General features: G+C 31.6%; 1 protein-coding gene across 1 annotated transcript in view; it reads right to left on the reverse strand.

Annotated features, from left to right (window-relative positions):
• The window catches only part of LOC129226332 (agrin-like), a 47,801-nt gene extending 35,855 nt beyond the window's left edge, over positions 1-11,946 (reverse strand). The window contains exon 1 of the mRNA XM_054860933.1: positions 11,794-11,946. Within this exon, the coding sequence (XP_054716908.1) occupies positions 11,794-11,872 (79 nt within the window). The 5' untranslated portion in view covers positions 11,873-11,946. The remainder of the gene's footprint in view (positions 1-11,793) is intronic.
• Positions 11,947-13,460: the final 1,514 nt, after the last annotated feature.

A 13,460-nucleotide genomic window follows, 5' to 3' on the forward strand; every position in this document is an offset into this window, starting at 1 on the left:
TGTCCACGAGACTACCGGATTTGCCCCATCTCAGATGCTCTTCGGACGAGAGCTTCGGCTACCTTGTGATCTCGTCTTCGGTCGTCCTCCGGATGCGCCTTCATCGCCTGAGGAGTACATCCAGGATCTCCAGGCCCGGTTGGAAGACGTTCATAACTTCGCACGAGAGCGAATCAACATCGCGGCGGAGAAGATGAAGACCAGATACGACACAAGGTCTACTGGACATGAATTCAACGAAGGCGACAAGGTTTGGTTATGGAATCCCATCCGACGGAAAGGTCTGTCACCCAAATTGCAGTCGCATTGGGATGGACCCTACAAAGTCCTTAACCGACTAAATGACGTCGTAGTGAGGATCCAAAAATCACCTAATGCAAAACCCAGGGTTGTACATTATGATCGGTTAGCCCCATACTATGGCCATAGTTCATGAGTATTATGTAAACAACCATGGTTGATAACATAAAAGTTGTAGATAATTAATTTTTGCTTTTAATGTTTAGTAATATTTCTTGTTATTATTGTGTTTCCTTTGCACTATTGGTTATTATTTAATGTGTGTAATTGTGAACTTGTGATAGAAGTTTGGCACCCTTTCTGGGGATTGTACTGCCCGGGACGTGCAGTCCTTAGGAAGGGGGCAATGTTACAAATCCTGTAAATAGTAATTATTGTAGTAACGTAACCTGTAAATAATTTCCCGTAATGAATATACAACCCCTTTTTCATATGGCTAAAGTATACGACCCCTCTATTTCCTTTTTGTTCGTTGATAAAATTTCATAACGGTCTACGCATTTCGCGAAGAGGTAAGAATGTTGTGGAAAATTCTTTTCGGTGTATTTAAGCCGTTAGCGATGGATAAACAGTTGAGTTTCGGTTGATATTTCGAACTGAGAGCATTTTGCTCTGTTTATAGCGAGGCATTTCGCTGTGTTGTTTTCGTATTTGGAAGTAAATACGTGTGTAAACGTTGAGTTTACGGTGTTGTGTGATAATTGCTTAATTGCTGATGAATAATTTAGCAGTTGTTGAAGATCTTTCCTGTACATAGTGTAAATAAATTTCCTGTGTTTTTATCAAGAACTGTGTTTTCATTTCAAGAAAGCGGAAGTCGCACCGAATCCGTTACAATATATTAATTTTTGTTTGTTGATGTTTTTCAGGCGATCCTTTAAAAAACAATTTGTCAATTATCCATTTTTTAATCTTAATGTTGGTCAAATTTGTAAGTTAAAATTTGATTATATTATACGTGGTATTTTAGTGTTGTTAAATACCTTTTCGTGTATGTTTTGAAAATAATTGAATTTAGCTAGCATGACTAGTTTCTAGTACGCCCATATCTAAGCGAGTGTGACCTCAATTGGATAAAGAAATGTATTCCAATTCCAGTCAAAACATATTATATATAAATCATAGTTGAAAATAAATGAAAGTTTCACAGGAATAAAAGTGCAATTTCTAAGTTCTAACACTGAAAATTAATTTTTTTCCATGAACTAGAACCGCATAATCACACAGTATAACAACAATTCAAACTTTGAAAGAGAAAAAAAACCTTAACCATGCCCATTTCTTGTCATTTATCCTAAACGTCCTTCATATTAAATAAGCTATAATTTAAAACCGCTAAAAAAGATAAGATATTTCATCAAAACTTTCTCGTTCCGTAAAATAATATTAAAAGCTCAAAGCAATTCCAATGAAACAAAAAAAAAGCATTTGTTTGTGGTTCTGGCGAATAAAGCACTGAGTCAAAAACTTCTTCACACTTAAAGCAGTTCTTAAAAAACTATTGTTTTTCAAGAAGCTCCAGAAAAGATTAAAGGATTAGATCTTTCAGGAAAATACAACAAAAGAAACTGGCCACGTAACCGGAAAATGACCCTCTTCCTTATATCTTCTAAAGCGATTGCAGGAAATTGGTTCAAAAGACCTTGCCTTGAAAATTGCATCCAAGTGTTTTGAATAAATGCAACCGAAAGCAGGGAGACGAGAAGAAAGATAAAAATAAAGAAGAGAGTCTCTCAGAATGTGATGTAATTTGATTTTTATTCAGGTTGATTCTAGGGTAGCGGTTCGTAGGATTACTGTTCCCATGACTCAGCCACGGGAACGAGAGAGCTACCCTACAATTTTTCAAAACATAGCTGAATCATGAATGGGGTTTTGCGGAAAACATCAGTTATCTAGGTTTTAAATCTGATTTGGGGTTAATACATATCATTAAGATATTAAACAGCTACTAATAACGAAAAGTAATAGAAATTATTTGTGTGAATTAAATGTACAATGAAATTCACGAAATTTTAATCGTGTTGGACAGAAACAGGAAATATAGTTTTGCCTGAATCATTTATATGAAATTAGTATGTAATTTTTTCAATTATATTTAATTATTTAATACGTATGAAACCTGCGGAATGTTTTAAGAGTTTATTCATTGAGTTAGCTTGATTAGAGAGGAAACCGGTATGAAATACGCAGTTCTCGACAGAAAATATAGAATAGGGATCAAATATTTAACTTTTTATTACATTTTTTCAATTTCTTCGTTAACTTGTAATCAAAGCCCGAAATAACTTCTTTTTCTTCCTTTAAAATTAAAGTTTGCATTATCAATTAATTGCATCCAGAGTTTGAAACATTTGCAAAATAATAATTTTTTTTAATCCTTTGTTCTTTTTTTTCCAACTTTCTATAAGCTGCAGCTGATTACTCCATGTTTTTATAAAGTTATAGCTATGCGTTACGCTAATGGACACAACACATAAGATTAATAGTAATCCACAAAAAATATCTAAGCATTTGTTAATTAAATATTTTCTATTTTATCATTAAAAAGCTTTTTTTTTTCAAATTAAGTAATATGAATCAATCAATCAGTTGATGAACTAACAAGCAATAGAATAAATAAACAAATAAATTGATAAATGATTAAATAAATGAATCAAAAAGTGAATGATTGAATAAATGAGTGAACGACTCAATAAATGTATAGTTGATTTAACTATTTCACTTTGCTGCACATTCCTCTACATATCCTCATATAAATAATAGCCGATGATTGAGTAACTCGCTTGCGTCAACAATGAAACTCGCGCCACGGCATGATAATTTGGTAATATGCTTTGGTAATGTTTAGCATGCAAGGAAAGGTTTTATTTTGACTAGGCTAAATTCGGTCCGGCAGCTTAACAGTTTGACTGGTCAGACTGTCATTTCAGGGGAATGAGGAAACGAAAAAAATGGTCAACAAAGGATGCTACCTACTGGAGTTTGGGGTTAATCCACTGGAGTTAGGGTTGCAATTTCAACTATCAAAGTAATAAATATCACAAAATAGGCAATGGCTTCGTTCAAAAGTAGAAGCAATTTTCACCCGACGGGCGACTTTCTAGTAATTTAAATAAATGTCTCGTGTATGCAACAAACCATCCTGTAAAGTATCTTAAACGCGGACGAAATTACGGTACAATATCTTACACATGAAAGTTTTTGAGCAATGTACGAAATGAATATTAGCAAAGAAGATGGGATTAGAAAAACAAAAACATTGGATGTAGCCACTTGAGCTGAAATGCTAACATCATTAGAAAACACAAGAAGAGGTTTATAAAAGGAAACAAAAGAACTCAGCTCAAATTCAAATGTGTAAAAGAAGCAGTCGAGAAATTTGAACAGTGAAATGAGTAAAAATATGACAACGTGTATATATTCTTTACTAATAATAAAGCTGAAAGTCTCTCTGTCCGGATCTCTGTCTGTCAGGATCTCTCTCTATCGGATCTCTGTCTATCTGTCAGGATCTCTGTGACGCGCATAGCGCCTAGACCGTTCGGCCGATTTTCATGAAGTTTGGCACAAAGTTAGTTTGTAGCATGGGGGTGTGCACCTCGAAGCGATTTTTTGAAAACTCGATGTGGTTCTTTTTCTATTCCAATTTTAAGGACAAAAATATCATAAGATGGACGAGTAAATTACGAAATTATCATAACGTGGAACCGTAACATGGGCACAAGCCAATTGGCGAGAAAATTCACCATACATTATTTGTAAATATACAGGCGAACCAAAAGACCTTCTATTTTCTATTATATTAATTTTCTGTTACGGGCAAAGCCATGCGTTTACCACTAGTTACAAATAAAAGCATTGTAAAAGAGTTTAAAAACTCTGCAAACAGCTGTTTCGGGGTTATAAAATCAAACCCCTTCTTCATTGCATAAAGAGAGAGACGGAGCAACCAAGTCCGACAACGGACAGAGCTTTTAGTCATACTTTTACTCATCAAGTTCAAATGTCCTTTAAATCTGGATTTTTTTTTCGTAGATTCAAATGTACATAAAACTGATGACGGGCACTAATGAGTACGTTGTTAATGAATATTTTTTTAAAAAAAAACATGAAAAACCGGGTCATCACCAGGGCTGTGGAGTCGGAGTCGGACTGATTTTGGAATAAAGGAGTCGGAGTCGGAGTCGTTGGAAAACATGCCGACTCCGACTCCGGGCTTCTTTTTTTTTCCTTTTCACTGACTCTCCTTGCATTTTTTAAAAATTGGTTACCAATTGGTTCGATTACATGTATAAAAAGATACTAATGAGAAAATAACTGCCATTATGGCAATCAGCTAGCTTGAATGCTTACCGAACTTTCTGTAGCCGTCCCCTAGTTTGCTTGCTTTTTAACTTAACTAATAGCAACTGTCAGCAAACGGTTTTGTTGAATAACATTTTCAAGTAATCACTTTCAAAAAAAAAAAAGAAATATAGTTTTTTGCTCTATCTCAGTTTAAAATTGTAAAAGAAACGTAACAAATTAGTAAGTCGACGCCTGTAGCTAAGGTTGAAACGTTTAAGTGTGATCGGCAAATTCAAAGAAGTTTTGGCTCAAAAGCACGAATCCAAAAGATTCGATGAAATAATCTAATGTTTTTTCCTTTATTAAGACTATTTCTGTAAGCTTGGTTCTCACTAAAAAGTATGTAACAAAATAAGTGTAAAAAATTTCTTGATTACAACACTCAAGAATTGCAGTTAATCTTAAAATCTTCATATTTAGGTTAATTCTAAAGCAGCCAATAAAATTTAAATTAAAAATTTAGCGAAGAAGAAATATAGGTATAGTAAAAGCTATTCGTACAAATTTGTATACCGCCGCGTTTTGTGTAAAATTAGCTCCTGACGCATATGTGCCCTATTTTCGTTGACATTTTATTGATGAAATATAATTTAAAATATATTCGTGAAAATTTTCAGAATTAAAGTATTTATATTTTTTTTATAAACTCTGAAATTAACTTTGGGTGTCATCTACTAGATGGATATCACCAGGGGCAAACCACTCATTCTCAAGAACTTGGATTTAGAAAAAAAGTTTTTTTTCTCTCAAGCTACAGCTTTCAAAAATTGAAAGCACACGATTTGATCAATATATATTTGTTAAACATTAAAGGGGGGCAAATTACAGATAATCATTTTCAAAATTTTTAAAAGGGATTTTTAAGTCATCTCACTTTTTAACTCGTAACTATTGGAAAGTTAGATTTTTAAATTGAATTTCTAACGTTGTATGACGTCTTGGGTTTACAATAAAAAACAAAATGCTAAATTTTCATAAAAAGGAATTGATATTTCAATCTCTGTTAAGAGGTTTTCCCCCTTCCCTTGAATGGAGAGAGGGAGTTTAAAAAATACAATTAAAAAAATTTAAAAAAAATCCGGAGTCGGAGTCGGAGTTGGAGTCGAAGTCGGGCGTTTCAAAATCCAGGAGTCGGAGTCGGGGTCGGAGTCGGCCATTTTCCTTCCGACTCCGCAGCCCTGGTCATCACATCAAAATTTTTGTGCGTTAACTACTAGATACTGTTACTTTTTTAATTTGTGAGTTGTCTTAAGTTTTGAGCATGTCTTTTTATCCAACGAAAATGCAATAATGAGAATAAAACTAAATTAATTTACTCCGTTTTTAAAAGACATAGTTAAATACTCGAGTTAATCGCGCCAGCCAAAAAGTTGAATATTTACTTAAGTAATTACATAAATCCTTATTCTTCGTAAAAATGAAATTTTACAGATTTCGAATTTTTTGACAGGAACTAGACGATTTCGTCACAGGAACTTGTTTCTACAAAAGAACTCCGCAATAAACTCCCTACTAAACATACCAGTCTGCTAAGTGCGAAAATATATCAATCTACAAAGTTAGTGTATTATATGCAACATACTTTCAAAAATAATCAAAATTTAAAAATTAAATAACTTTTAAACAATGCTATACATAAAAGATTTTTTTGTTTAACAACGAACACTTTGTTGAAGCTGACAAAACTTGTAATACTGTGATTTGTGAAAATAGAACATAGATTACAGTTAGGATTTTTTTTTTCTTTTTTTGTTCCTGAACTTTTTGTTGTTCATCAGAATTAAACTCTGCTGAACCGATAATACACATTACGTAAATTTACTGAAAGAAAAAATCATCCAAACTACTTTTAGTTAAACACCTAAATGTTTTTAAACAAAAAAAAAAAAATAAGAAGAAGAAGAAGAAGAAGAACAGCTATTAATAATCACACTAAAAAACTTTGAGAGTGTGTTTTTAAGAGTTACATTACTACTACATTGCATATTTAATAACATCAATATTTTCACTTAAATGGAACTAATTTAACTATTGCAAAGAAGATATTCTTATATTTTACACTAGTATTCAACGTAACATTTTACACGCTGTTTGGGATGCTTAACAAGTTAAGACCAAAGCGGGGGGGGGGGGAGAATAAAATAAGCTGCAAATTACAGTTTGATATCAATTTGAAAATATCAACGACATTTTTTTACACCCAAAATGAATATATTTTTTTTAAAGTAATTCTTACACACATAAAAGTAATATAACTAAGCACATATTTATGAGTAAAAACATTCCCACAAACATTGAATACTGCCTAAATAACAACGTGTATATATTTCCACAAGCATTTCTGACACGTGAATTAATAATTACCGAAGAGCTCTGAAGTTAATGGCCTCTTTCATGAAGCAAATTAATTAACAAAAGAATGCGGGCTGTACCGTTACTGTAAGTCATTAATTTACTACGTGAAAGGAAATATTTTCATTGTATTTACAAAGAAGACAGTTAGTAAATGGATGTTGATGCCTATAAGGGTCAGTTGCCCCAAAAAATCAATCCAAGCAAAGCAAATAACTTATCTTTCTGAAACTCTGTAAATAAAGTGTTTCTGCTCTGCATGATACTTTTGAGTTTTTGTTTGAGTGGTAGCTATCAACGCAACCCTCAACGTACTCTGTTCGCAAGATTTTATGACTTATGAGAGCTGAAAATTATTCATCATTAAAATAAAATAAAAAAATGCATTTCAAATGTAGACGTAGAAATGCTATAACTGTTTATATAATAAGAGTAGAGAAAACTTTGGGCACTGAAAAGTCACATAAAATGTGAATTAAGGAAAAAAACTAGCAAAACCGGAATATTAAGGGTTATTGCTCTGTATTTATTGTACTTTTTTCAAATAAAAATATTAAAAACCTAACTGCAACTATTATTTTATCTCAAAAAAATATAATACTTCTAATATGCCATATCTAAAATTGCATCCATTGAACACATAAATGTGCCCTGAATGAAATAAAATGCAACATTAAATGGTTTCCTCGTGCTGGCTTACTCCGAAAACAAAACAATAATTTTACTGTCCGATATCAATTTTGTTAATTGCAACGTGACCGAAAGAATATTCTCCATTAAGGGGCGCATAATAAATCAGGGATTCTCAACCACTGCTGGTCCGGAGGACCGTCGCTTGTTCCAAGGGAAGATTTGACCGGTGTTCAAAAAAGATTTTTCTTGTCTGCGTAAAAAAATTTATTTACTCAAAAAATAATAACAACACATTTTGAAAGCTATATTATTCGTTAATACTGAAATTACCTTGCATACGTGTTGTTGTTTTTCTCAAAGAATAGTAACACTATAATCATTTTACCTCTACTGATGGATAGTAAAAATCTTTCAATTAACTTATGCAACAGTGTTTTAATTCCAAGCAGAGTTTTTTTTTTTTTTTTTTTTTTTTAAGAAGGAAAACTACCTTCACCAATCCGCGGAGTTTTTATCACATTCTGATAGGTTTGCGGTTCGAAAAATATTGAGAAGCGCTTTCATAGATGCAGCAAGATTTTGAGGTGCACCCTGAACATTACGATTTTTTTCAACGCAAATTGTAAATGATTATAAGACTGATTTAAAAAAAAAAAAATTTTTTTAAAGGGGGAAGTGCTGTAGGCTTCCCATTCCTGATCAGCTGTAAAATCATAAACTGACGTGAACTCTTAAAGCATTCCTCTCCCTTTTGTCAAGAGCTTTCACTATCGGAGAGTAAATGTAGAGAAATGAGATCAACTCATTGCGGAGAACTATCCGTACAGAAACTCTCCCAAAATTATCCATTAACAGGTGATTTCACGGTGTAAAAGAAAATAGCATAATTAAAAGAAAAACCCATTTAAACATAGAGGAATGCCAGATCTGCTCTTGCAGCTTCAGAAATGCTTGTAAATGAGTGAATTATTAAATGAAGGAATGTACATAAATTTGTTTATAAAAGAATACGTAGGTGATTCAGTAAATGATTGAATCAGTAAACTAAATGAACTATTTCACTTTGCCCCGCATACACTTGACTAATTGTGCAAAATATTTAAAGCACAAATAAGCTCAAAATTAACTATATAAATACTGCATCGAATATTAGTTGGTCTCAATTTATATTTAAAAAGTTTTTAACATGAAGTTTATAGCTTGATAATAACAAAAATAGTTTTTAACTTACAACAAAATACTATAATTTGAGCATCAATTTTTGAAAATAGCTTGTTTTATCATATGCTTTGATCTTCAGAAATAATTTTTTCCTGATTGGAACAGACTACACGTGTAACAACATAGTACTTAAAATAATACTAGATAGGTGGCGCTAAAAGCAGGGTAAATATTTCACCATTGCACTTTACCACGCTATTTCACTTTGTCCCACTTTCCCCTACGTACCATTTTTAACGTTTTTATGGTTCTGCTTCAGAAATTGAAGTTTATCCAGGGCTGGCTCTAGTATTTTGCCGCCCCAGGCGTTGCTGACAAATGCCGCCTCCTGGTCTCAATAATATGGGGGAGAGTGCTGTACCTTGGGACATATTTTAATTTTTAACGTCAATTATTTTTCAAATTTAAAATCTAAAATTCACATTAAAATACCCCAACATACTTCTATGCAATATATTTTTTAAAATTCAGACTGTTTGAAAATAAAATGTTGCCAGCCATTGAAAGTAAAAGTTCCAAGCTCTCCCAAGGTACAAAATCCTATTGTACCTTGGGACACATCCTGTTGTACTATGGGAAAGTCTTCATGATTCAGGAAACAGCCATATAATTGAACCAATTTTGCACCAGAAAACAAAAAAAAAATAAAATATTTTTCCCATGGTAGTGAATTATATGAATATTTAATAATGAATTATGAGTAATGAAACATGAATTATTATCTAACATTAAATGTGTTTATAAAAGACTACATAAGATTAGAACATTGTTCCATGTTCGTAAACCTATCTGAATTATTAAGAACCATGCATATGTTGTACCTCGGAACATGTCCTAAGGTACAAAATGTTTGGTTGTCCCAAGGTACAATCACCACGTTGATTAAGAAAAACCAAAATGATGGTCAATCAGAATGCAATATCATTATTTTCTCATAAGCAAATTATTTAAAGTATTTCTCTTTTACAACAAAATAAAATTCATTTGATTAGTTTTACAAATACAAAGAAAGAAAATGTAATAAAAATTAAGAAAATATTTACTTTGGAGTCATGAATTTTTCTTTTGTGCACTCAAGTCGTCAATTTTACTCCATTGATGTTGATTTTTACTATGGTACCACTTAATGGGGAAGGTTACTATTAGAGAGTGCAAAAATATGGCTACTAAAAATAGATTCTTGGAAATTAGCAGTATACCAAGGTACACTCTCCCCTATATTTTTTTTCTCTTAAATCATCGAGCATACTCTCACGCATTGCTGCATTTGAACCGCAAGAAAAAAAATATAGAAACAAATTTGAGTTTTTCATTTCTTTTTCCTTCTTAGTCTTCTTACAATTTGACTTCATGAAATTTGCCGCCCCTAAAATTTGCCACCCTAGTCAGTGGCACAGGTCGCCTATCCCAGGAGCCGGGCCTGAATTTATGAGGAAGTAATTCCTTGTTCATAACATATGTTGACCAATTTTTCCCTTTAATTTCAATGTCTTTAAGTAAAAAATTTCACCTGAAAAGACAATTCATCGTTTAGTGGTGCTTCTTTGCTCACTTTATGAGACGAAGCAAGATTTTACAGCTAAGACACGTCTGTAGTATGATTGTAAAGGAAGCAGAATAACAAAAAATCTGCGCGCATCTAAAGGTCGTTAATGTATTCAAAGAAAAACTATTTTGAAATAGAAGTACAGCTATGATAATAATGATAACATTTAAATATTTACAGGGCATTTATATAATTGGAAAAAAAAAACTTTTCTTGGGATATCAATAATGGCGTTAACGGAGAACTCAGTTTACAGATTAAGCAAGCAATTTTAAAGATACTAGAGAGTTAAGTAAAAATCTTGAATTATATTTGAAAGACGTATTTTTCCTCACATTTTCATATTCTTTGAACAAATCAATTTTATTTGAGGAAGAATGTTGTTTCAATTTGATTAAACAGGAAGAACATCGTTTTATATTCTCAAACAAATAAAATATTTACTAACTCTCAAAAATTACAAATGTATTTATTTATCATCAAAAATCTCTAAATAATCATTAACCTTCAAAATTCATTTTATTTAAAAGCACAAATCATTATTTTCATTAATTTAACTAACAAAGAACAATAAATTATCTACTATTAAAAATAATAAATATATATTTATCATAACAAATATTTACAAAATTTTATGTATTTTCGAAATGCATTAAATTGAAAAACAAAAAAAAAGCAAATGATACAGGTTACATTATTTGCGTATTGCTTTCTGAAGAAAAAAGTCAAAAAATTGGAATTTTCTAAAACCTTTAAATCACCATTGAATTGTGTTTTGTTAATATCGGTAAACAATGTAATTTTGCTTTCATTAATACTGATTAAGCACTTTTATAGCTCTTATTTAGCGTAAAATCCTTTTTATTCTTCCTCTTCTTCTTTTTCCACTTAATTTATTTCACTTCCCAAACCTTCCGCCGTAAAGAGAAATCTTATTTGGAGAGCTTTGTTAACAAAAGCAAAGCAAAAAAAAAAAAAAAGAAAACATGAATTAACTAAACAGCGTTTCAAATTTCGAAAAAAATCAGACGAAATATTTTCCACTTGTCCGTCTCATATGGACTAGTGGAACTGCATTTCCGAATTTAAATTTCCGCCAAAATTCGAGTGGAAATGCAGAAACTTTCTCAAAAGTAACACTAGAATCATCAGAATGCACACACATTTTTTTAATAAAAAGGGAATACTAAACGAAAGTAAACCCCTAAAAACCATAGTTTTTTTCTCAAAAACACCAAAGAAAACGTAGTATCTTTTCAAAAGTAGTACTGTTAACTTCAGAATTCCTATGCATTCCACATCAAATCATAAATCCAAGTATCATAAATTCGTCTGACGTTCATTCATAATATTTGTCGCATGCATAAAGTGAAGTGAAAACATTCCCTTACCTTGCGCGATCTCTAAGATATTCCAGAGGAGCAGGAAAAATGCGGAGCAAACCATTGTTAGGCGCGGGCTGAAGCTCATCTGGCGGGCTGTTGAGCAAGTGCGGTTTGCGCCAAGTTCAGTGTCACTGCCGGCGATCCCGAGTATTGGACGGAATAGAAAACACCCGTATTGCGAGCTTAAATAACGTCCTGATAAATATGAAGCGCGCACAGCTATCTGCATAACATTTTGAAGTGACGGGAATCAGGTCGACGGAACGAACTTCAGGGTAGCCATTTTGGAACACAATCAGCAGATTTTATTCTTATATTGATTTATAGTTTAATCCGTTTTATATTTTTTGCATTTATAAGTTCTTTTTTCTTTTCTTTTTCAATTACTTTTTTATTCATTTTTAAATTTCATTTCTATTTATTTATTTTTAAACTTTTTCGTTCATTTTTTTCGCTATTTTTTTAAGTTTATTTTTATTTACTTATTTATTATTTTTTCTAAAAGATTATAGAATCAGAAATTATTGTTTGAAAATTTTGCCCTCTTCTGTATATTTTTTGCATTTTACAAGTTCTTTTTCTTTTCTCTTTCAACTATTTTTTTATTTATTTTTTTAATTAAAATTTTTATTTATTTATTTTTAAACTTATTTGTTCATTTTTTATTCACTATTTTTTAAATTTATTTTTATTTACTTATTTATTATTTTTTCCAAAAGATTACAGAATCAGAAATTATTTTTTGAAAAGTTTGCCCTCTTCTGTAGACAATATGTTACCACGAAAGGAGAGAATTTACATCCAGTCTTACCTTGATTTTTCTTTGGATGAGACTTAAGAGTAGTATAGTATAACCACACCAAGTTTAGCACGTTTGCCTAAAGTATTTAAAAAAAGCGGAGGAAAGCAAAAACAGTTTAAGTGGGCCCTACAGATGTGTCTGGTCTACCACCCCAAAATTTCTAAGTTAATATCTACGTAATTAATATCTAAATTAATTTCTAATTAATTTCTAAATTAATTTTTGAAATAATTCTACTTTATCCCTGGGAGAGGGAGGATGCTTACATATTTTAATGATATATATTCAAACTCAAAAACTAATAAGGGGTGCATTCCATATTACAGATATCGAGGTTGGAGAAAAGAAGCCTGTTCAAGTACAGAGAAAGGCGATATTAATTTGATATGATTTTTGTAATTAATTACTTATCTAGAGGAACTTAATGCGGTGAACACATGTCTTGTATTCCAATTTTATCATTTTAATGCCCCTAACTTTCACCAAATAAGTGTTCTCAGCAAATGTTTCGATAAAACGAATCTTTGTTGTTTTATTTGCGTAACCCCATTTACCCAATCGATTATACAAAACAAAGACTTTAATCATTTTTCACAGAAAAATATTTTTCTTCATAATCCTAATTATTTTCTTGAACAAATATTTTTTTCTATAGTCAAAAACCTATTCTATAAAATGAAAACAGACAGCATTTTCGTTTTCTTTCTCACATTTCGTTCGAAAAGTCAAAACGCGTTATCATCCACGCTTTAGACAACTCTCACCACACGCTAAAAAACAAATCATGAAAATGTTAATGAAAAAATTCTGACTATTTTTGTTTTCCTTTCATCTTTTTTTTTTCCTTTTTTTTCTTTACTTATTTAATTAT

Source organism: Uloborus diversus, chromosome 7 (genome assembly GCF_026930045.1).
Source record: "Uloborus diversus isolate 005 chromosome 7, Udiv.v.3.1, whole genome shotgun sequence".
Classification (NCBI taxonomy): Eukaryota; Metazoa; Arthropoda; class Arachnida; order Araneae; family Uloboridae; genus Uloborus; species Uloborus diversus.